The sequence below is a fragment of the Astatotilapia calliptera genome, chromosome 15 (assembly GCF_900246225.1).
Source record: "Astatotilapia calliptera chromosome 15, fAstCal1.2, whole genome shotgun sequence".
In the NCBI taxonomy this organism is placed as follows: Eukaryota; Metazoa; Chordata; class Actinopteri; order Cichliformes; family Cichlidae; genus Astatotilapia; species Astatotilapia calliptera.
The window spans coordinates 13,558,217-13,584,410 of NC_039316.1; the positions used below are offsets into that span (position 1 = coordinate 13,558,217).

At 40.2% G+C, this 26,194-nt stretch overlaps 1 protein-coding gene and 1 pseudogene across 2 annotated transcripts in view; both read left to right on the forward strand.

The window, feature by feature from the left end:
* The first annotated feature begins 6,088 nt into the window (after nucleotides 1–6,088).
* LOC113037554 (cytosolic 5'-nucleotidase 1A-like) lies at nucleotides 6,089–6,804 on the forward strand (annotated as a pseudogene).
* Nucleotides 6,805–25,050: 18,246 nt separating this feature from the next.
* LOC113037399 (brain-enriched guanylate kinase-associated protein) overlaps nucleotides 25,051–26,194 on the forward strand; it is a 39,298-nt gene continuing 38,154 nt past the window's right edge. For both annotated transcript variants that reach the window (XM_026194419.1, XM_026194420.1), the window contains exon 1: nucleotides 25,051–26,013. In XM_026194419.1, the coding sequence (XP_026050204.1) occupies nucleotides 25,135–26,013 (879 nt within the window). In that variant the 5' untranslated portion in view covers nucleotides 25,051–25,134. The remainder of the gene's footprint in view (nucleotides 26,014–26,194) is intronic.

The following is a 26,194-nucleotide window of genomic DNA, read 5'->3' on the forward strand; positions in this document are numbered from 1 at the left end:
GCTAAATCATACTATTTCTGCTTTTCATAGGATTTATGCCTAATATAGTATTTCTGCTAAATTATAGTATTTCTGCTTTTTATAGGATTTGTGCCTAACATAGTATTTCTGCTAAATTATAGTATTTCTGCTTTTTATAGGATTTGTGCTTAACATAGTATTTCTGCTAAATTATAGTATTTCTGCTTTTTATACTATTTGTTCTAAATTATAGTATTTCTGCTTTTTATAGGATTTGTGCTTAATATAGTATTTCTGCTAAATTATAGTTTTTCTTCTTTTTATAATATTTGTGCTAAAACATAGTATTTCTACTAAATGTAGTATTTATGCTTAATAATAGTATTTCTATATATTTCTGCCAGGTCCCCAGGCAGCCAATCCTCTGTGAGGACTGAGACATTCAAATTTTCAAATCAGGGCCTGCACAGTTTCCCAGCCAATCAAATAAGTGTCCTGAGGCATTCAAATTTGCATATTGGGGCCTTCGTGGCTTCTAAGCCAGCCAATCATATCTGAGGGCTGAGGAATTCAAATCCACAAATCAGGGCCTGCACGGCTTCCCAGCCAGCCAATCACATATGTGGTCTCAGGCATTCAAATTTGCATATTGGGGAATTCGTGGCTTCTAAGTCAACAAGTCATCCATGTCATATATCTCTAAAAATTCATATTTTAATATTAAATTGTCAACACTTGAAGATTCCCCCATCTCTTCTGAACAAAACGGTGTAAGAATGACCGTTCTAGCCCCTACGGTTAGGAAATTACGGTCATTTGTTTGAGGGGAGTCGTCACTATGAGAAATAGACTGCAAAAATCCTGTGTCTCTCTGTGCTGCTGCGTGTGTAAACAGATGCACCTGTTTTGGTGGGGAAAAGTGCACAGCCTCTCTGATTGGTGGATTCAAATTCACCAGCTCCCAGGCTGACCTAGAAACTTACTTCTCTCTCCCTGTGTGTGTGTGTGTGTGTGTGTGTGTGTGTGTGTGTGTGTGTGTGTGTGTGTGTGTGTGTGTGTGTGTGTGTGTGTGACAGAGAGAGAGAGAGAGAGAGAGAGAAAGGCTTTTAATGGGATGATCTCATTCTAAGATTTAAATTCAATATATTTAGACTGGTTGACTGAATTGGATCTTGTGTGTGGGTCTCTCTGTGCATGTGTGTTTCCTCATGTGTACATATTTGTGATTGTGTGGCTGTAATAAATTTTTTTGCAGATTTTTGTCATTTAACAAGTATATTTGAGGGACCCTCAGCATGTTCAGCATTTTTTCAGCTGTCCATTTTGCTTTTCCAATTTTTCTGTTTAACTTGTTACTATTGTGCTAAATCATACTATTTCTGCTATTTTATAAGATTTGTGCTTAATATACTATTTCTGTATTTCTGCTTTTCATAGTATTTGTGCTTAATATAGTATTTCTGCTAAATTTAGTATTTCTGATTAATTATAGTTTTTCTACTAAATCATAGTACAGTATTTCTGCTTTTTATGGGATTTGTGCTAAAACAAAGTATTTCTACTAAATGTAGTATTTGTGCTTAATCATACCATTTCTGCTTTTTATAGGATTTGTGCTTAATATAGTATTTCTGCTAAATTATAGTATTTCTGCCAAATTATAATATTTGTGCTAAAACATAGTCTCAATTTAAAATTACAATATTCATAGTTCATCACAGTGTCTCTGGTAAATCACAATATTTCTGCTCTGTTGTACTATTTTTCTAAATCATAGTGTTTCTGTAATGTTTAAGTATTTTTGGCTAAATATATTCTTTCTGTTATCTTATACTATTTCTCCTAAATTCTTGTATTTTTGAGAAGTTATCATGTTTCTGGTAAGTTACAATATTTCTGCTAAATTCTGCTATGCTATTGTATTTCTGCCAAGTATTATGTTTCCTCTAAGATATTGCAGTTCTGCTAAGTTATTCCATTTTAGCAAACTTCTTTTGCTTCTGCAAAGTTTTTACAATTTCTGCAACTTTTCAGCTTTTTCAGCTACTTTTTGCATACAGCTTCAGCTTTAAGCATCCACACTGCATTTTCGCAGGAAATGCAAATTTTTCTAGTTTTATTATTATTATTCTAGTTGCTTCCGTACACTTTTTGGCACTTAACTACTTCCACAATTTTCAGCCGATTTTCACCGTTCAAATTTTAAACTATTCTGCTATTTCTGCTAATTTCCGCTATGATTTTTGCTATTTTTAACTATTATACTTTTTAAAATATTAAGCTTTTTTCCTTTAATTTGTCCCATTGAAATGAATGGGAAACTTCTGCAATTCTGCTAAAATTTGCTTGTTTTTGAAACTTAACTACTTCCTCATATTTTCACCTAGAACAACCATTCAAACTTTAAAATGTTCACAAATTATTGGGCTATTCAGGTATGATTCAGCTTTTTCAAATCTTTTACTGTTTTACTTTTATGCCTCTTAAAGTTTTGAGTTGCAAAATTGTGATTTTTCACAAAATACATGCGTTGTTATGGTTGCTATGCTCTTGGCTTCCAGTGTGCCACTGAAGGTTTTGCAATTTTCACTTCATGTCCGAACAACTTCTTGCTACTTGCTCAATTTTCACTCAACTTCCACAAATTATACATCAAAACGTAGGTATTTTTGCTGGCTTTCAGAAAATGTCACCATCATTGTTGTGGGATTTATAGAATTTTGCAAATCTCCTCAGACTAACACAAGGTCAGAAAACTCTCCATATAAAGTCAATGGAGAGCTTGTTCAAAATCACCGCTGGATTTCTGTAATGAGAGGCATATTCGAATCGTCATATCTCCTTAACGAAGCAAAGTTAAGACATGAGGCTTGTCCCCGAATATCTTCAGACACTCCTGACGCTCACAATTCAAGAATTTCTTTCTCACCTATTACCGTTCTGAAATGAGTTGGACTTGTTTGAGGGTAGGAAATTCGTCCTTCGCTCAGATTTCTTCAGATTTCAAAGTCTGGAAATGAACCACTTTTTTCTCTCGTCATAACTTTTTGTTGGATTTCCACAGAGACCTGAAAATTTCCATGATTGTTCACCAAAGCCTGCTGTCTCTTACGGTGAAAGAATGATATCGATACTCCAAATAGATTTCAAGTTACAAAGCGTTGTTTGAGGGCAAGTCAAGGCAGTTTTTGCTTCGCTCTACTCAGTTATGGTGCATTAGAAGTCAAATATCTTTAATAATTCATATTTTAATGATAAATTGTAAACACTGGAAGATTCCCCCATCTCTTCTGAACAAAACGGTGTAAGAATGACCGCTCTAGCCCCTACGGTTAGGAAATTATGGTCATTTGTTTGAGGGGAGTCGTCACTATGAGAAATAGACTGCAATAATCCTGTGCCTCTCTCTGCTGCGTGTGTAAAAAGAGGCACATGTTTTGGCGGGAAAAAGTACAACAGGCTCTCTGATTGGTGGATTCAAATTCAGCAGCTCCCAGGCTGACCTAGAAACTTACTTCTCTCTCCCTGTGCATTTTTTGCTGATTTTTTCATTTAACAAGTATATTTGAGGGACCCTCCGCATGTTCAGCATTTTTTCAGCTGTCCATTTTGCTTTTCCATTTTTCTGTTTAAACTGATTACTATTGTGCTAAATCATAACTATTTCTGCTATTTTATAAGATTTGTGCCTAATATAGTATTTCTGCTAAATTACAGTATTTCTGCTTTTTAATACTATTTTGTGCTAAAACATAGTATTTCTACTAAATGTAGTATTTATGCTTAATCAAACTATTTCTGCTTTTTATATAGGATTTTTGCTCAAACATAATATTTCTACTAAATGTAGTGTTTATGCTTAATCATCCTATTTCTGGCTTTTTATAGGATTTGTGCTTAATATAGTATTTCTGCTAAATTATAGTATTTCTGCTTTTTATAGTATTTGTGCTAAAACATAGTAATTTCTACTAAATGTAGTATTTATGCTTAATCATACTATTTCTGCTTTTTATGGGATTTGTGCCTAATATAGTATTTCTGCTTTTTATAGGATTTTTGCTCAAACATAGTATTTCTACTAAATGTAGTGTTTATGCTTAATCATTTCTGCTTTTTATAGGATTTGTGCCTAATATAGTATTTCTGCTTTTTATAGGATTTGTGCTTAATATAGTATTTCTGCTAAATTATAGTATTTCTGCTTTTTATAGTATTTGTGCTAAAACATAGTATTTCTACTAAATGTAGTATTTATGCTTAATCATAGTATTTCTATATATTTCTGCCAGGTCCCCAGGCAGCCAATCCTCTGTGAGGACTTAGACATTCAAATTTTCAAATCAGGGCCTGCACGGTTTCCCAGCCAATCATATATGTGTCCTGAGGCATTCAAATTTGCATATTGGGGCCTTCATGGCTTCTAAGCCAGCCAATCATATCTGAGGGCTGAGGAATTCAAATCCAGAAATCAGGGCCTGCACAGCTTCCCAGCCAGCCAATCATATATGTGGCCTCAGGCATTCAAATTTGCATATTGTGGAATTCGTGGCTTCTAAGTCAACAAGTCATCCATGTCATATATCTCTAAAAATTCATATTTTAATGATAAATTGTCAACACTTGAAGATTCCCCCATCTCTTCTGAACAAAACGGTGTAAGAATGACCGTTCTAGCCCCTACGGTTAGGAAATTATGGTCATTTGTTTGAGGGGAGTCGTCACTATGAGAAATAGACTGCAATAATCCTGTGTCTCTCTCTGTGCTGCGTGTGTAAACAGAAGCACCTGTTTTGGTGGGGAAAAGTGCACAGCCTCTCTGATTGGTGGATTCAAATTCAGCAGCTCCCAGGCTGACCTAGAAACTTACTTCTCTCTCCCTGTGTGTGTGTGTGTGTGTGTGTGTGACAGAGAGAGAGCGAGAGAGAGAGAGAGAGAGAGAGAGAGGCTTTTAATGGGATGATCTCATTCTAAGATTTAAATTCAATATATTTAGACTGGTTGACTGAATTGGATCTTGTGTGTGGGTCTCTCTGTGCATGTGTGTTTCCTCATGTGTACATATTTGTGATTGTGTGGCTGTAATAAATTTTTTTGCAGATTTTTGTCATTTAACAAGTATATTTGAGGGACCCTCAGCATGTTCAGCATTTTTTCAGCTGTCCATTTTGCTTTTCCAATTTTTCTGTTTAACTTATTACTATTGTGCTAAATCATACTGTTTCTGCTATTTTATAAGATTTGTGCTTAATATACTATTTCTGCTTTTATAGGATTTGTGCTTAATATAGTATTTCTGCTAAATGTAGTATTTATGCTTAATCATACTATTTCTGCTTTTCATAGTATTTGTGCTTAATATAGTATTTCTGCTAAATTTAGTATTTCTGATTAATTATAGTTTTTCTACTAAATCATAGTACAGTATTTCTGCTTTTTATGAGATTTGTGCTAAAATAAAGTATTTCTACTAAATGTAGTATTTGTGCTTAATCATACCATTTCTGCTTTTTATAGGATTTGTGCTTAATATAGTATTTCTGCTAAATTATAGTATTTCTGCCAAATTATAATATTTGTGCTAAAACATAGTCTCAATTTAAAATTACAATATTCATAGTTCATCACAGTGTCTCTGGTAAATCACAATATTTCTGCTCTGTTGTACTATTTTTCTAAATCATAGTGTTTCTGTAATGTTTAAGTATTTTTGGCTAAATATATTCTTTCTGTTATCTTATACTATTTCTCCTAAATTCTTGTATTTTTGAGAAGTTATCATGTTTCTGGTAAGTTACAATATTTCTGCTAAATTCTGCTATGCTATTGTATTTCTGCCAAGTATTATGTTTCCTCTAAGATATTGCAGTTCTGCTAAGTTATTCCATTTTAGCAAACTTCTTTTGCTTCTGCAAAGTTTTTACAATTTCTGCAACTTTTCAGCTTTTTCAGCTACTTTTTGCATACAGCTTCAGCTTTAAGCATCCACACTGCATTTTCGCAGGAAATGCAAATTTTTCTAGTTTCAACACATTGCAGTGGATTTCTTCAAATCTAACCTATCACACACAGCTTTTTATCTTCACAGTCCTCATTTTAAATTCAATTTACTTTTATTCTTTGACTCTTTCAGGGACCATTAAAGTGTTTCCTGGAGGCCCTGGGAAAGCTCCAGAGAAAATTCTATGCCAAGAACGAGCGTTTGAACTGCCCCATCCGAACCTTCCTGGTCACGGCCCGCAGCGCTGCCAGCTCTGGAGCTCGTGTCTTGAAGACCCTCCGCAGCTGGGGCCTGGAGATCGACGAGGCTCTCTTCCTGGCGGGGGCTCCGAAAGGGCCCCTGCTTCAGAAGATCAGGCCGCACATCTTCTTTGACGACCAGATGTTCCATATTGAAGGGGCCACGGAACTGGGAACCATATCCGCACACGTCCCCTATGGAATCGGACAAAAGTACCACAAGGGAAAACTCATCGAGCAGCCTAAAAAAAAGGAATAACCTAAGAAAGGTTAAAAAAATAATATTACACTCGCACTACTTTTGCTCCAGATTAAATATTTATATTCATAAAAAAATGTCCATTAAAGGAATCCTAATTTTTAAAGGATTTTGCTCATGAATTGGCAATAAGCATTTTCCTCATGAGAGGGAATAACTGCTGAACAGGAGAATGTATTTTCACACCAGAGTTACACTAGGTGCTTTACTTTCACTTACTGCTGTCGAGGAAAAGCAACCTTTTGGTTGGTTTTAACGTTTGTGCTTACCACTTGAAAGATCTGCAGAATAAGTTTTCTGCTGTTTTTTTTTATTATGTTCATAAAAAAGGTTTATCCCTTTTATCTGTGAGGTTTTTGGCAAATACATATATAAATATATACATATAAAAGTACTGGTACAGATCACCAATTCCATTATTTTCGGTGTTTGGCAAAATCCTCACCCATTTCATATTTTGAAAGGGATTTTAGGAGGTAGAATAACTTCAGCTTACAAGGAGCGCTGATGCTGTTTCTGTGTGTTACTGTACTCATTTATTTTTGAAGTGCCACAAAACTTGATGTTGTTCTGTAGGCTGTTTACGCTGAGTCTGTGTGTCAGCCAACAAGCTGTAACCAGACTTTCTAGGATGGACTGACTACATCTACGTATGCCTTTGTATATGTTTGCAGATATTTATGAAATTTATATTGCATAAATATGTACCTTAATGGTCTGCATAACTAAATGTCAGGAAGAAGTTGCACAGATACACTCGCATGTTTTTATATGCTGGTATATTTAATCTTTTTCATTTTTGTACTCACATTGTGGTAACACAATGATAGCTTGTCTACACCATTTGACTTTTCTACCAGCGAGTAGTTAGATAAATAAAGGAATGCGATGAAACCCCAGTTGTTGTGTTTTGACAGTGTTGGGTAGTACCTAACTGCACGTACTGTAATTATTTGGAGGCACTTTATCCTGCTTTTTTCTTCATTTGACATAAAAATATACTAAAGATTCTCTCAGATTGTTGTGTTTAGGCAGAGTTTGCCTAGTGAGAGCAACATCTTTTTATAAAAGAGCTACAGAGCTGCTTTTTTCTTTTCTTTCCTTATGTCAGGATGCTTCTGATTTATCTCAAGGCCTTTTGAGAAGGCCTGACTGACTCACACACAAACAGATTAATGGCACTTAGTGTAATACTGCAGTTTATACTAATATTTCATATTTTTGGCACACAGGTTATTTGCTTTAAAAAATGACACATTATGTATATAATACCTCGGTATTTATAGTTTAATAGGATTTTGGTTGCAGAGCTTTTACATTTAAAGGTATTTTTGTCCACCGCTAGGTGGTGCTATTTACCTGTAAGTGCTCCTCTTTACATTCAGGGCCTCTGGGATAGTCTTTCTTTTTTTTTTTTCTTTTTTGTTTAATTGAAAGAAATTTTCATATACAAAACAAGTCAAGGAAACATTTCAAAAGGTGTGTGTGCGTGTGCACTTTAGTTTTTAACAATATATAGTATTTAAAGGAACACACTCCACTTTTTTTGGAAATAGGCTCATTCTCCATCTCCCTCAGAGTTAACAATGCAGCGTCTTCTTTCTAAATCTGTAGGTTAATAGGACTTTGGGGCGGGATCTTAAGGGATGGGGCGTGGCCAGGATTTTTGCTCGAGGCGCCATATCAGCAGGCCAAACAAATGCTTGCTGTGTGTGGACACACAGACACGCATACACGTTTACACACACAAACCATCATATAGAAGAGAGATTTCTGAATAGGGATTTTGTTTCTGTTTTTTGTTAAAGAGACATGAAAGACCTCAACTTAGGGTTAAGTGTATAAACTTGAACTTGAATCATCTTTATGATGCAACCGAAAGAATCATGAATCTGAAAAGCTACATGATTTTTCTGGATTTTATTTTTGTCGACTTATGAAGTTATATATATTGTTTTGTATATTTTTGAAATTTCTTAAGGAGAAGATTGCTGATTGGTCCTAACCAATTACTGTATAAAAGATGAACGACACGACAGCACTTCCTCCCATTGTGCAAAAATGAAGCCAAAATATCCCGCTTGTGGGAGCTGCCATGTTCCACTTTTGGAGCCAGAGTCTGCTCAGTAGTAACTCGTGGTGGAGCGTCTCTGCCCACACACCCACTGGACGTGACCGTGAACACGCCCCCTTACACTTTTTACATAGCCCGGCTGCTCTGTCTCTCATTCTGCAGGGTATGGGTAAAATTTATCATACAAAACATGCACTCTGTGTAATATGGATTAACGTTACTGCTGAAGATGTGAGGACATCTGATCTCTGAAAAAACAACTGTTAATGAAGCTGGAAAAACACACCCACGTCTTGATCCTTAAAAAAGCATATTAATATATAGTAAAAGCCAATCAGAAATAAGTAGAAGTAAAAGGCTTCAGCCTACTAATATTAGTCAATAAAATACATTCTCTGCATCAAAAGTGATGAGTTAAGGTGCCCATGGAGGCATTTGGCCCCGGGGTAGACCCAAGTCAGGCTGGAGAGATTATATCTCTTGGCTGGCCTGGAAACGCCTTGGTGTTCATATTCATATTAATATTCTTATTCTTCTATGACAAAAAAGTACAAGTGTTCATTTAAAGAAATAAACAGAGCAGTAAGAGATGTTTTTTTTATTTTATTTTTTTTTCTTTATTTTCCTTAGCCGAAGGCCGTGTCGTTTGTTTTCTGACCTGGGAGTTGGATAGTCCTGGCTCAGGGACTTTTTTGGACGCCCTGTGTCACTACTGTTTCTGGCCTCTTGTTGTCTTTTGGTGTGTTTTCAGAGGTTCCACTCAAGGTCATATTGTTCATTTTCTTAACTAGGAGTCGGATAGTGCTTGGCGAACAACTTTTTTGGCTGCTCTGTGTCACTGGTGCTTGTCCTGGCCTCTTGTTGTATTTCAGTGTGATTTCAGAGCTTTTGGTATCGCTCGAGGTCGTAACATCCATTTTCTCAACTTGGTCTTGGATAGACCTTGACAAAGAACTTTTTTGGATGTTCTGTGTCACTGGTGCTTGTCCTGGCCTTTTTTCCTTGGTGGAGAGCAGCTGTCGTCACTTCTGCAATTCTGTGCAACATAATTCAGGCCGCGCTTCCTCTTGAGTGGAAGCTGGAAATGTGTTTCCACAGAATTTGGCTCTGGGTTTTGGTGGTCCATTGTAGTAAAACCAGCGTAAGCTTGTTGGCTTTTGTATAGTAAGCATGTTCTTATTAGTAAATACTTTAAAGTATTTACGATAAGATTTAACAATAGTGTGGGTACTGCTTTACAAACCTTATTATAATTATTAAATGAAACGTCTATTTTACACTTATCATTAAATTATTCATAAGATAGCAAGTTTCCGTTTTTATCAAGCAGATCAACAACAAAACATACACCGCTATCATACCAGTCTGATTTAGATAAGGACTTCTTATTGATGACTATAACCCTATTATTCTTTTACCATTTTTTTTCTATTTTTCTATTTTACCATCTTGGTAAATCATTTTTAAGGCAAGCTATGGCATTTTCTTCCCAGACTTGATCCTTGATCCATGATTATTACGACAGCACTTGAATGCACATCTTCAGTTACCTGTTTGACTTACAGCCTTAAAATTTTTCATAAGGAGTCACTTTCTTGCAAAAATAAATATGTTAAGGGCCGCTACAGAATATTTCTGCCTTCCATGTTCAATCGTCTTAGATGTGCATGACGGAGGGAACCACTAGGGGGCGCTCCAGCTCAACTAGATTAGGTTAGCCGTTACATTTCCTGCATATAGACTCAGCTGTATAGAGAAAAAATATAGTAACACACGCATAGTTTAGAGAAGCCCATTAAAAGCCTTAAAATCATCCTACCAATGCCATCATAAGAATGCTGAACCGTACAAACCTACAATAAGTCCTCTATTTAGAATACCAAGTTCCCTTTCAGCACATTTCCAGGTATCAAAATATCACTGCCAAGCACAGAAAGAACAGCGAAATGCAAATCACCGTGTTCGCACTGAACATTAAATCTAATTAGAAGTTAATGAACTATATCCTGCAGCTTCAGATATATTAGAATATCTGAGGTTTACCATTCTTGGACTGAGATTGCAGAGATAATATGTGGTATATGAAATAAGAACACATTTTATACACACTGACAGTGAACCCTCTCGCTGCCGAAAAGCCAGTCAGGCCATTAAAAAAAGGTCGTCTGTGGTGGGAAGGTGTAATTAATTCTGAAATTGGTTGCAGCGAAAAATGACGACACGGAAAAGGAAAGATGATTTTCAAGGTTTAAGTCCGCTAGATGATGTGAGTTGATGATGATGATGATGATGATGAATGAAGACAGAAGAGCGGACATAAATTTAATCTATACCGTGTATGGACTGATATAACTAGATTTGGAGGTACATGCAAACATATATGATATATACGTTGTAGCTGATTCCACACGATTTTTCTTCTTTTTCTTCTTCTCAAAACCTAGTTCTTATATCAAAATTTGGTGCTTTTATCAAAACCTGGTTCTTATATCACCCAGAATGGCAACAGGTGGCTCGAAGATTATGGTGCGTAATGCAAATATCACTTAATGCAATCTCAGGTTGTTTGTCAGAAGTAGATTTAAGAAAATGGTTACAGATGTCTGAACATGATTCTTTGTAACTCTAAACTTCAACCTCAACTCGTGCATCATTTGAGGCCTTCATCACCCAAATGAGTCTTTACACAGCTTTTTCCACCTGTGCACTCTTACTCACTGAGACCTTGAAACCAGTAAAGATGTTAAAATAAATGAATAACGATAACATTGAAAAACAGAAAACGATTTACATTTATGGAACAAAATGTAAGTAGCATGTCATGTTGTATTAAGCCAAGGCTAAGGTGGAGTAAAGGATTTTTAGAGTTACTATAACAGGAAAAGTGAAAAATGTGGCTATGAAAGATAGTGAAGATTAAATATAAAGTGACTTATATGAGTAAAATAAATTTCACTAAGTACACTTAGCAGATTTTTACAGATTTTTTGTGTCCCTCTTTCTGTTTTTGTAGAGCTTGAATTACTGCCAGCATCGCTGCCAATGTGAGGTTTTTTTGGGGGGGGGGATGCTCACTCGGCAGAAGATATTTTTTTAATTTGATCATATAGTTGAGTTATTCATCTTGTCAGGGGAGTAGCTTTGCAACGAAGCAAGGTTTTGTCAGGCAGAAGAAGTGTGTGCATCCCTGAGAGCTGGGACCAACTGGCTGTTGCCATGGATACTTGGTGCTGACACCACAAGAACTGTGTAGGTTTGTTGAAGATATAATTAATAACAAAGGATTAGAGGCAAAGGTAGCATGGGGCTCAGTATGAGAAACCTCATCACACAGTTTCTATAATTGGCACTCTTTCCGTGTGTGTGTGTGTCTGTCCGTGTAATTGTGTGGACACCGCAACAAAAGTTCTTGAAAAAAACAAAAACAGTAGCACCCTCATTCTCTGCTGTCGCATTTATCTTCTTGACAAGCAATTTGCTCTAAATATGTTCCCTTGGTTTGAGTTTCAGAATGTTTTTTGGAAAGTAATTTATTTGTACCTGCATTACCGTGATTGGCCCATTGATGCATATCCTGGAGATCTTGGGAACATTTATTAGACATAATTAGATAATTGATATGTTTTTATGATACCGTGGCTTTCACGTCGCTGTGCAGAATCTTAAATATGGAACATGTTTACAAGGAGTAATGTACAGACTTAATGAAGGCAAAAGGCTTTATAACAATATGAATCAATGGATACTGGATGTGCAAAGAAAGAAAGAAAGAATTTGTTAATCTGTAATTTTTCTGTTGTGTTGGCTGCAGCGTTTTTAATTGCATTTTTCAGAAACTACAGTCATCCTAATATCCTAATCATGTCTTTTCTTTTTAGATAGGCTTATTTAATATAAAAGATTTACAGACCACAGGAGTGTGTCTAAAGTTACGGCTTGGAGTGGCCATGATTTTCCCTATCATATATACCACTGGACTAGTGCTTCTTGAGATTCAACACATTTCATACTTTAGTTTTAATAAAACAGGTGCAGGTTGCACAGCACGTTCAAAAACTATGAGAAATCACTTGGTTAACTGACTGTCATAAGTTCAACCAATGGTTTTGCTAATGCAACACTTTCATTTTTCAGTGAAATTTCAAAGTCTTCAGTTGTCTCCAGCATTTCAGTAAAAGTCTCCATGAAACCACTGGCTTACCCATCCTAGCTACTTTTCCATTTTCCATTTTTGAGCACTTTACTTAATTTATTTGTTATGTTTAGCTTATATGTAAAACCGTTTGACCCTTTTTTCTTGCAGTTTCAGTAGTTAATATATTAGCCAACAGTCCACAATTTCACAAATTTATTAATTATATAATTAATTATATATAACCCTATTATATAACTATTTCAGTGATTTACCTATGCTGTTATCTTGCAGTTTTAGAAAGCAGTTTAACTCCTAGCCATATTTTATAGCTTCTGTAGCTTCTTAAAGTGTTTACCCCAATGATTGTATGCAGTGTATGATTTATCAAGTTTAGTTATCAATTCCGTTTGTTTATTTATACTATTAGCTAATAGTTTTGTTTTTTGTTTTTTTTTACTATTAGCTAAACCTTAGCTGGTGATTTTAGCCATATATTATATATTCCCTTTTTGACCTTTCCTATTACTGTTTTTTGAGGCTTTTGGTCTTTCCTGTGACTTATTTCTACAATCTTCAACCGAATAAGCAGATGAATAAACAGAAATGACAGCAGTGAGTTGTCCCTACTATTTTAATTGAAGAAAAAAGTCAAATTAATAGTCTAAACAAGAGAGACTTATATAGCAAGCACTGAAGTGACTTGTTGTAAAACACTGTGTGATATAATTTCCTTGTGCAGTAATGAGCTACAAATATATTATGTCCAAACAAATCCTGTATATTTTGGTACTAGAGTGAGGACACTTTCAAACTGCAGGAATCAATTTTTTTAACAGCCATTACAAGAAAGCTAAAAAAAAATCCCCTTGGTGTTTAAAGATGCTATGCATAGATAAGCCATTTAAAAGAAAAGCAGATATGGTCGTAGGATGTGCTACACATAAGAGTTTGGATAATTTTAGAGCTTCTTCTAACCAGAAATATGGCAAAGGCAGGAAATCCCACACCATATCAATAAAAATGTCAGAGGCCTTTAAAGAGCAAAGGGTGCACATAGGGGGTCAGTAAACTTGCACATCAGGTGCATCATAGGAGGTGTTAAGTAGGTTCTTTTCAGTGATATAAGCATTCAGAAAGTGTAAAAGAAATCTGCAACAAAAGTAGCTATTAGCAGATATATTATTTTACTGATTTTTTTCAGTGATTCTTTCAACCATTTGGCTAGCAAAAGTTGCAAAAACGGTGAGAAATGTGATCACAGTAATTCCTTAATATTCTGTGAATCTGCAAAATGGTAAAATTGTTAAAAGGAAAAAGCAGCTTATCTTCACATTTGAGAAATGCAATTATGGAATGTTTGACATTTTTACATGAAAAATGACTCAACAATTGTGCGCACTCCTTTCGGCTTTACTCACGCTCATTGTTAGGTAACTACTGGCAAAGCAGAGCCTTTTTGTTTTCATTTACTTTTCAAAGCTGTCATATCATTGTAACAGGCCGAAACATATAGTGTTATCTGCTAAAATGTACTTAGACAAAAGTATTGTGCCATGAAACTAAAGTAGTTAAAAATGGTACTCAAGTGGAGTACTGTGAATGTACTTTCACCACTTTTTCTGTAAATACAATTATAGTGTGAGTTTGTGGTGATGAAGTTTGGATTTCTGCAGGTGGCGCTCACTTCTTCGTCTGTTCACCCGTGAAGATGGTCAGCACTTGCGATAACAGCTCAGTGAATCTGCTGCACGATGCCATGCTCACCATTTGCTGTGTGACTGAGTTTGTGGAACACATTAAGTTTTGTGGCATTATTTGTTGAAAGAGGACTATTGTTAATCTACAGTATTCACATGAGGAATGTAGCTTTGCTGAACAAACTTTGATCAGGTGCAGAACTTTTGGTAGGTACCTTTTAAAGATTGCTGTTGTCTATGCTAACACACTGCCTGTTTGAAACAGATGCTCATCACCCTTGTGATATGCATTATGTGTTTCTGTAATTGCTGCCTGACTAGTGTTATTGCAGACCTAACTGTGTGTTCTGCAGGGATCCCAGGAAACCTATTTCTACACCTCCAGAGCTGGCTCTTATTCAATTTAGCCTATTCTCATTTGATTGCACAGTGTGGTTCTCTAAAAGCGACCCCACAGGTCCGGAGGCATTGACAAGTGTCTCTGCATGAGATGGATAACTGAAGCCACATCGGCACACTGTTTCCTCCTTTTGGCCTTTCATGAGTGCACCTGTTAGATATTATCGACAGGCTCACCTAAGATACAAAACACAGTTAGGAAGCTCTAGGCCTGAGCATCTAATACACATATCTAATGATGGGAAGAGTTTAAATGGTTCTCTGAAAATGATTTGAATGATTTGAAATCAATCACTCATCACTTTTGCTCTGAAAATCCAAGGGGGAAAGAGAGGGAGTGAGCTTGGTGATAGCATGTTGCTGGTCCTTTTCTCAGGAGCTATTAATTCATTGGCACATTATATCATTTTGTAGGGTAAAAACATTAAATAGTGCAGAGTGGAAATAAAAGATTTGTTTTTCTTCTAGTATTTTAGATTTATCTGGCCCGAGTGAATGGCCCGCTCTTCGTCACTGACATCTTTGATGCATGTACCCTGCATTTCTTTTTCATGTAATTGAGTTACGAGTTAAACTGGCTTTTGTCATCTTGAGAAGCATCACACTCGCTTCTCGTCCAACCAGTGTTTAGCGTGAGGTTGCGTGGGCAGAAGGGAGAGCAGTATTAGATCAGCCATAGTAACAGATGAACGCCGTACAGTCATAGTACTTCATGGTCAGTGCTGATCAGCTGTGGCATTTAGACTGCTCTCCGGGCTTAGTAGAGGACACAGAGTGTGGTCCCGGCAGGGGCTCAACCCAGCCAGGCAGCAACACAACTAGCCGGCAAGGGAAAGCAGAGTGCAACTAGTGAGGAAGAAAGCATCACCAATTATCTCCACCTCTGCGCTTGTAGCAGGAATCCATTTCAGCACCATTACCTCTGGGCAGCCATGGGCTGACAGTCTCTCCCATCAGGGCGATAGTTCTAAATTGGCTCCCACCCCTCTCCTCCTCCAGAGATTGAAAAGAGATTATTAAAGACATTTATCATAGAGGAAGCCTGAGCCTGTCTGGAAAGTCTGAAAATGGTGAGAAATGGCAGCACAATGGAGAAGGCCTGAAGAAAGAGGGGAAAAGAGGGATGGAGCAGGAAGAAAATGATGAGGAGGTATGTCTTTGCTGAAGGCTTGGTGCTCCTAGGAGACAGGGTGGTCCCATGGGTAAATCCAATGGGATGCAGCAGTAGACGGGGTGTGGGGCCCAAGTCTGAGGGAAAACATGTGAACAGCAGGCCACCCAGTCATGGCTAAAACCCTACATATCGGATGCAGCACTAATGACACCCCTTGAGACCGTAACAGTCTGGCTACAGCACAACAAGATGCTCCATAACAATCTGGCTACAGCACAGTGTATTATTTCTGTCTGACCCAAGTTGAAATCTTGGAGAAAGACTTTGCAAGCTGGACAAGCTGAAGGTCTGCTGTTGTTGTAAGCGCAGACATTAATTTACACCATAATGCCTTTGACTATTCCAGCCAAGAAGACAACCGCATGTTAAAAATGCCGTGTCCTGCCCTGGGTCCTAGCTTTGAACATGTATTGTAAGACTAATTTTCAGAACAACTTTGTACACTTTAATGCAGTGTTTTATATCTGTCAAACACTCACTTGCCAGTCTTTACACTCCACCCATGCACAGACTAATAGAGGTGTTATTGATGTAGTTATATAACCACCTGAATATTGATGAACATTACATCTACAGTATACCCATAAGAATACATGCTCCAATATTGGAAAGCTGTCCTCATGACATAGATTGCATGCATATCAGAAAATGATTAACCTGAGAGTTAGAAGACAATGAAGTGCAACAACAAAATGTGAAGAAGTTTAAAGAGGAATTCTGACAGCAGCAGTGTGACAGCACACGAATGTGCATATTTTACTGTATATACATGTGCGGACAATTTTAAAATCGCATTTGGTAATAAAAAAAAAAAAGAATCTCCTTTTTTGGATTTATTCAGTACAAGTACAGGTGAGGAAGAGGGTGCAGGCAGGGTTGAGATGAGTGTTAGGGGAGATTTGTGACTCAAGATACAAGAAAGAGTGTAAGGGAGGGTTTACAAGAGGGTAGTGAGACCTGCTGTGAGGAATGATTTAGAGATGGGGGCACTAACAAAAAAAAGGGGTGGAACTTGAGGTGAAAGAGTCGAAGATGCTAAGATTTGGACAGGATGGGAAATGAGCATATCAGGGGGCCTGTTTTATGCTGAGGGTACAGAACAACTCCACTGCACTGAGGGGGTCAATGATCGGGCCCAGGTACCACAGAATATTGGATATAATTTTGATTTGAGTAACTTTTATTTGATGTACTTTGGTTGATCTTCTGTCTCTCTCCATTAAATGAAAATTACCATAAATATTAGACATTGCTTATTTCTTTCGATGCGAGCAAACATAAAAATTCAACAGGGTATCAAATAACTATTTCCCCCACTCCAAATAATCTTTGTAATAGAAAGGACTTTCAGCTGCTCCTTTGTCACATATTTGATTCTGCAGAGTTTTACACCAGAGTACAAACCCTCAAATTTCTGCAGTCTGCTTTTGATGTAGTAGAGTTCTATTTAACATGACTTGAGTTGATATTAAATACAGGCAAATCCAAGTTAATGATTTTCTTAAATAACCAAAAGTTGTTGTCAAAAAGTTCCTAAGATTAAAATCGTTTAAGGGTTTAAAACTGAAATAGTTAAGTATTTAGGGATCGTAGATCAGAATTTCTCATTTAAAACTGACATTAAAAGTATTGACATTTAAATTTCTTTTTTAGAAATAAAACTTTTTTCCCCTCTACAGTTGAGAAAAGACTTGGATACTGTCTATTACTGTGCCTGTAACTACATTTTTATTAATGACTGTGGAAACTGCGTCCATGATATACCCTGCCTTTCTCACTATGACAGCTGGTAAACTGGAGTTTAGGTTAGCTTAGCATAAAGACAGCATCTAGCTCTGTTTACAGTTTAACACTATGAATATCTCAGAGCATTTGGCTTGGCTCAATTGGATAATTAACAGGCTACATCTGGCCACTGAGAAGTAGAGAAGACAAGAAACGCCTGTAAAACAACAAATTAGTATATTTATTAAGCTAAAGCTTGTTACGCTAATAAGCTAATTCCTTAGTTTTCGTTTCTGTCTTTGTAGCTACTTCATCCCTTTGTAAGACTTTATACTCCACTCCACTCTGCTAGCAACTTTTATTAACACTTAAAATTTGCATCATTACTATTTTCAGGGACCACAGGCAGGTATGGGTATGGGTATGGTATGGGCTCAAATTGTGGTCATAAATATTTTGTACTTGTAAATCAGGATTTGTATGTGTAAAAAGAATTTGTGTGTGCGTAAAAAAGATTTGTGTGTGGACTTAGCCAAAAAATAAGTGTGAAACTCTGCACTCAAGTACGAATTTTGACCCCATTTTTCTTCCTTTCATGTTGTCATGTACTGGGCTTTACGGCTTTACGCCACTAGGACCTGCTTTGCGGCAGGGGGCTGTCTATATCCAGTTCTATGTCTTGGCTGTCACACACGTTGTTGTGCTGTTATAACCCATGCTGGATACACGTTCAATAAAGCAGCGCTACAAGAAGCTACCGAGTGGTCATTCTACATGGTGTCAGAAGTGGCTCGGACCATCGCCGAATAACGCCATAGGGGAGAAAACAGCAGAATGGCTAAGTTTAATCCCCCGACGGGCTTCCCCTTCGATAAGCCGACGGAATGGCCCGATTGGAAACAGCGTTTCGAGCGCTACCGGATCGCAACGAAACTCCACAAAGACGAAGGACAGGTACAGGTGAGCTGCCTAATCTACGCAATGGGAAATGAAGCAGAGAACATTTACAAGTCACTCACCTTCGCCGCCGATGAGAGTCATGACGACTTCGCCGTCGTAATGAGGAAGTTCGACGAGTATTTTTTCCCGCAGCGGAACACTATACATGAAAGAGCATGTTTTCACCAGCGAGTCCAGCGGCCAGGCGAAACGGCGGAGAGTTTTATCCGAGCCCTGTATGACCTCTCAGAGCACTGTGAGTTTGGTGCATGTAAAGAGGAAAATATCCGCGATCGTATTGTGGTCGGGATACGAGACAAGGACCTCTCCCGCAGGCTACAGCTGATGAAGGACCTCACATTGGCACAAACGACCCAGATCGTCAGACAGTCAGAGGAGGTCGCAGCGCAGGTCAGCTTGCAGGGAGATGCGGGAGGCTCAGTACAGGAGGTACGGGATAAACGGAAAAGCATGGACTGGAAATCACAACAACAGCGAGGTAGGATACCCGCGAAAACAAAATGGGCGGGGCGTGACAAAAAATGTGGTAAATGTGGGAAGACACAGCATGCCAGGGATGAAAGGTGCCCGGCAGCAAAATCTGTTTGCCATGGATGCCAAAAATTTGGACACTGGGCCAGGGTGTGCCGTAACACCAGATCAGTGAATGAGGTTACAGAGACAGAGAAAAGAGAGCAGGCCTCATATTTTCTAGGCTCAGTGTGTAATGCAAACGGAAATAATGAAGCATGGACTGTGCAGCTACTGCTAGACTCTGCCCCAATAGAATTTAAGATTGACACAGGAGCAGATGTCACTATCATAAATGAGGACACGTTGCACACTCTTGCTCATAAGAGAACGCTAGAGCCTTCAGATCGCCCTCTAGATAGCCCCGGAGGAGAGCTGTTATGTCTCGGCTACTTAAAAGCCACAATAAGTTATAAAGGCAAAGACTACCTGTCCAAGGTGTATGTGGTTCGTGGACACAGAGTCAGCAACCTTCTCAGCCGCTCCTTGTCAGTGCAGATGAACCTGGTGAGAAGAATTGATGAAGCAACGATCACACCCACCAGGAACCAACCACTTTACGGTGAACACGGAACACTAAAAACTGAGCCAGTCAAAATTCAGTTAAGGGACGATGCTGTGCCATACGCGGTGCATACGGCACGCCGTGTGCCTTTCCCCATGCTGCAGAAAGTGAAGGAGGAACTACAAAGAATGGAGAACCATGGTGTCATTGAGAGGGTGACCCAACCTACCGAATGGTGTGCCCCAATGGTGCCTGTCTTGAAGAAGACCACAGCAAAGGCCAGGATCTGCGTTGATCTGACAAAACTGAATAAGTCTGTCAAAAGAGAGCGCTATATCTTGCCTACCCCTGAGGAAACGATGTCCAGGTTGAGTGGGGCAACGGTCTTCTCCTCGCTGGATGCAGCCAGTGGATTTTGGCAGATCCCATTGCATCACGAGAGTTGCAAACTAACGACATTCATCACGCCATTTGGCAGGTATTGCTTTAAGAGGCTGCCCTTTGGGATAACGAGTGCACCAGAGATCTTTCAGCGAAAGATGTTGGAGACCTTAGAGGGGCTCGAAGGTGTGGAGGTCTTTATGGATGACATCCTGGTCTATGGAGCCACCATGGAACAACACGACACCCGACTTGAGAAGGTGCTGCAGCGCATTGAGCTAGCAGGATTGAAGCTCAACCGAGAGAAGTGCTCCTTCAGACAGAGCCAGCTTCGCTTCCTAGGGCACCTGATCGACCATTCTGGGGTCAGGCCAGACCCTGAGAAAGTGAGCGCCATTCTTCAGCTGCCGTCACCAGAAAATGTGCAAGAGCTTAAACGGATCCTAGGAATGGTTAATTACCTGGGCAGATATATTCCTGCTCTTGCCACAATATGCCAGCCACTGTACGAGTTGCTTAAAAGCAAAAACAGTTGGACCTGGGATCACCCACAGCAGGCAGCCTTCGAGAACATAAAGAGAGCGCTTACATCAGCACCTGTTCTCGCCTTCTATGATGTCAACAGACTCACAGCCGTATCTGCCGACGCCAGTAGCTACGGGCTTGGGGCTGTGCTGCTTCAGCTTCATGGCACAGAGTGGAAACCTGTTGCCTACTGCTCTAGACGCCTCACGGAGGCTGAAACACGCTACGCACAAATCGAAAAGGAGTGTTTGGCAAGTGTTTGGGCCTGCGAGAAGTTTGATAAGTATCTATGTGGCTTAGATCGCTTCAGGCTTGAGACCGACCATAGACCTTTGGTACCCCTGGTCAATAGCCGGGACCTTGACAATGTTCCATTGAGGTGTCAACGCCTCCTGATGAGGCTCATGAGGTACAAGCCGGAGGCCGTCTATGTCCCTGGCAAAACGCTTGTCATCGCCGACACGTTGTCACGGAGTCCACAGACTCGGGCTGAGGATGACACTAGCACTCACAGTGAAGTGGACTGCTACATAGCCACCGTGTTACAGGGCATTCCAGCATCCCCAAGCTGAATGGAAAGCATTAAAGCAGCCACTGCAACGGACGTTGAACTACAGACCGTCATTACGTACATTCGCAGGGGTTGGCCTGCACACGGAGCTAGTGTGCCATTGAACATTAAAGCGTACATGAAAGTGAAAAACGAGCTATCAGAGACTGACGGCCTGGTTATACGAGGCTGCAGAATCGTCATTCCAAAGTCGCAGAGAACAGCCATTCTACACAAACTACATGAAGGGCACCAAGGCCTCACCAAGTGCAGGGATAGGGCTAATTCATCTGTGTGGTGGCCGGGGCTCTCCACTGAGTTAAAGAATGTAGTGCTGCAGTGCCACACATGTCTGGCCCAGAGGCCAACGCAGACAAAGGAGCCGCTCATCTCCACACCTTTGCCAGATCGTCCATGGCAAAGGATAGCCCTGGATCTCTGTGAACACAACCGGAATAATTATCTCGTTGTGTCGGATTACTACTCACGTTTTCTGGAAATACTTCACCTATCATCCACGACCAGCGGCCAAGTTGTTCAGAAACTGAAGTCGATCTTTGCTAGGTTTGAGATCCCTGACGTGGTGGTGAGTGACAATGGCCCTCAGTTTTCCAGCTCTGAGTTCCAAGCCTTCGCGAGAGAGATGGATTTCGCCCACGTAACGTCTAGTCCCCACCACCCACAGGGAAATGGTCACGCGGAGAGGGCAGTACAGACTGCAAAGAAAATCCTCCGGCACGACGACCCACTGATAGCGCTAATGTGCTTTAGGTCTACTCCCTGTGCCACTACAGGCTTCAGCCCAGCGGAACTTCTTATGGGGAGGAGGATCAGGACAACCCTGCCTACCTTGGAGAAGAATCTTCAACCTAAATGGCCAAACAAAAGAGAAGTTAGACGAAGGGATACTGGTCAGAAGGCCGAGCAGGCGTTCTACTTCGACCGCCGCCATGGTGCTAAGCCCCTACCTCCACTTCATCCAGGGGATGCTGTCCTAACTAAGCTGGACCAGGAGAAGGCTTGGGCAACACCGGCCATCATCTCCAAGGAGAGCGTCACTCCGAGGTCCTATCTCGTTGCCACACCCCAAGGTGCGTTGCTGCGACGGAACCGCCGCCATCTCCGCCTCGAACCGTCTCCACGGGCTATGCCACAACCCCTTCCAACACCCACTGTGGACGCTGAGGAGCCGCCACCTCAGTGCGCTGGTGCGTCCACTCCAGAGACCCCACATTTGGCCCCTAGTCTTGCCCCAACGCTCGCACCCACTCACGCTGACGTACCGACTCTGCTACGCACGAGGTGCGGCCGGGTACGCAAGCCAGTCAGCAGGCTGGATCTATAGACATTGGGGTGATGGGACAGAAGGAAGGACTGGGGAGTGGGAATGTTGTATTGTTGCTGTTTTGCACTTATGTTTTCAGCTGCAACCAATACTGCTGTTACCTGGTTGAGTTAATTACCTTAAAGGTTTGCCATGTTTCATGAGTCCTGTTTTGTGGACACTGCCCTTCAGGCTGACAGTACGCCATTTGTGCTCGACCCTAAGAGAACCGCCCAGAGGCTATTATAGTGTCGCATGTTATCATTGTGTCATTGCTGTTCTATTTGGGGTTTGTTATTGGACATAACATGAAAAGGGGGGAGATGTCATGTACTGGGCTTTACGGCTTTACGCCACTAGGACCTGCTTTGCGGCAGGGGGCTGTCTATATCCAGTTCTATGTCTTGGCTGTCACACACGTTGTTGTGCTGTTATAACCCATGCTGGATACACGTTCAATAAAGCAGCGCTACAAGAAGCTACCGAGTGGTCATTCTACACATGTGATTGGTCAATGTCATGTAAATCACAAATTTAACTATCCAATCAGAGAACAGATGGGTTTGGCTGTCGGAGGGGGCTTTTTTGAACTGCAGGTCCTTGAAGGGTAATACAGTTTGAAGCTGGAGGATCTCTATATAACTATCCGATAGAAGCTAGGTCACCTAACTTACAGTACAGTTGTTGAAAGGATAAAGTTGTGGTATATCAGTGGTTAGAAATACCATTATTACTTTAGGATTAGTTTAACACAAAGTCAGGGCTGACCCAGGACCATGGCTGTGAGTCCCAGTACACAGCATAAAGGTCCTTTCACATCGGACGCAGGATGTGCTGCTAATGCTAACTGCTAACTAAAAGCCAAAGATCCAGAATTTGTCGCGCTGGCAGCTGAGCTCTGTGGGTTTTTGCAGTAGCTCTACCTGTACTAGATGCACCTGCTTCTTGCCGTTTCTATCACTGACTTTATGTCCTCTACAAGAATTTCTGTTTTTGTTGCTGGTTCTTTAAATGTTCAATAAAAACATGTATCGCTAATTCATAACGAAGAAAGCTTTATAACTATCCCCACTAGTGAAGACTGTGTCATTTCCACAACACTGCCCCCCCCTCCCGAGGTCCGCAGCACTGTTGAAAAGGCTCTGGAGGTCCCTGTATTAAGCACGTAAACCTGTGGAAACAAAAATCACCAAACTCGAACCACCACAGACTGTTTTCCTTCCTGGTGATGAAGGAAAATGCTGGGCTGGCATGTAAAAGGGCATTTATTCCCTTCAAGGACCTGAAGCTCCATAAAGCACCCCTCCGACAGCCAAACCCATCTGTGCTCTGATTGGATAGTTAAATTTGTGATTGACATGACATTGACCAATCACATGAAAGGAAGAAAAATAGGGTCAAAATTCGTACTTGTAACTTGAAACTTGAGTGCAGAGTTTCACACTTATTTTTTGGCCACACACAAATCTTTTTTACGCACACACAAATTCTGTTTACACATACAAATCTTTTTTAGGCACACACAAATTCTTTTTACACATACAAATCCTGATTTACAAGTACAAAATATTTATGACCACAATTTGAACCCATACAGATGCAGTAAAGCTGTAGGAGCCAACAGCTGTGTGGTAGCTAACTAAACCGATTCTCGTGTGTTTTTTGGTGCATTTTTATTATAGTTAGATTCCTCTTCATTTATCTTTAGTAAAAGCCTGCTGCAGTTTTGATGATGGAAAGTCTTGCATGTTATTTCCTGTTAGTTACCAGTAACTAGCAGGCATTTGAATCTATGTTATATGGATGCTTTGCTAATGTTAATTGATGGTAAAAGCCATAAAGCTAAAATCAGGACTTTGGAATGCAGGTCCTTCTTCTAACATACACTATGGGATATACACATAACACAGAGACATTTGAGAGGAATAGATTGAATAAAGCAGTGTAATTGCACACTGCAAAACAATTTCTAAAATTCACTTTTTTACTTTTGGCATTATTCTGTAACAGACAACTCAAATTCCAACTTACTATTATTTCTCTTAGAATTTCTTAATGATTACGACTATTCTTTTAATGAGATATTAATGAGATCCCAGCAATCAGTTACTCGGCAAGCCCATCTAGTCTGTGTGTGTGTGTGTGTGTCAGCTGCCATGTGCTCAGTTGGATCAATTCTCTTCTACAACCACTGACCTGGAAAAAGCTGAAAAAGCTTTGCCTGCTCTGCTATCAATAGACAGTCTAATTAAGACCAGCACTGTCTGCTCAAATAGTAAAGACACTGGCTAGGATTTTATGAAAATTCCCTGTCAGTAAACCTAAACCTGGAGCTTCTGCAGATTAACTGTGACTCTCAGTGTATTTGACTGTGGCCTCAGACTATGGATGCCCTTGCCTGTGATAGCAGGGAGTTCGCCTGGCACTGAAGGAGGCCATCTGTTCAGCCTAGAGTGAAATGTATTGGATCGCTGTGAGGTTGCTTACACAATAGTGAGACAGGATTGGGTTAGAACTCTTTAAAATTGGAGCTATCCATTGGACCATGGATCATCTGCCATTTAAAACAATTAGAGAGAGGACACATCTGTGTAGACTGGACTTAAGCCGATGGATGGGACAGGCAGCAAAGCCTGCTCCCTCTCTCAGAGAGGCACAGCAAATAAGGGCCAGCATTTCTCAAAGTCATGGGCCCCCTTGAGTCCGGCTACCCCCATGTTCAATGGTGATCAAGTCTGGCTGGAGGAGCTGATAGACCCTGCTTCTAACCAGTCCTCTCCCAGTCAGCCATCTAGCCCCAGCGATCCAAGCAGCAGTCCAGGAGGCAGCAGGAGTAGCAGTGACGGCACTGACAGCCTGCACAGCTGGAACTCTGGGGTGACCTGCATCCTGCACAAGTCTATCAAGAAGCAGAGCCAGGAAGCTTTTCAGACTCGACTCAGAGGAGACAGAGAGTCTGAAAAGCTTGGACCAGTTCCTTCTAGCAGGCCTCATGGCAGAGGACATCCACAGGCAGAGCAGGGAGGAGACAGCCACAGCAGAAATCTGCATCAAGGGAGGGGCTCTGTACTTTCACACACCAGCTCTAAAAGCGGCAAACCACAGTGTGTACTGGAGGAAAAGATTGAAGCCAAACTGAAGTTTTCCCAGTTCCTGGATGAGGTGACATCTAATGTGCTTGACCCAAACAGCCTGCAGGCATTTGGAAAACCAGCATCTCCCTCTGGCTTCACCAATACAAATGCTGATCAGCCTCAAGCAGAGATCCACGTGGTGAGCCCCAGGCTACCCTGCTCAATGGCCCAGCAGCAAGGCCCTTTAGCCGAACAGAAGACTCCAGAAGAGCGGACTTCTCCTGACCTGGTAGAAAAAAAGTATCTGGAGACGGACATCGACACTGTAAGGAAGGGCGATGAGCTGCATGACCTGGAGATAAAAGCAGATACACCAGAACAAATAGATGAGAAATATGTGATTCCACCTCCTCCAGAGTTCAGTCAAGGATTTAAGATGAAGAGTCACTTTCCTGAGTTTCACTATGACTTCCCCAGATACCCCTACAGATCTATCTCTCTGCCCAGGGGCATCAACATGGTGAGTGATGAAAGTCTTCCCAGTCTTTAATCAAGGCCAGGCCTCTGAACATATGTTGTGATTGGAACGGAAATTGTTCCTCTCAGTTTTTGAAGAGACGTCTGAGTAAATCAAGCCTTTGTATGATTTGAGTGAGCCATTCCTGATTTTTCTGCTCTATTATTAAGAGCGTAAAGAGCTC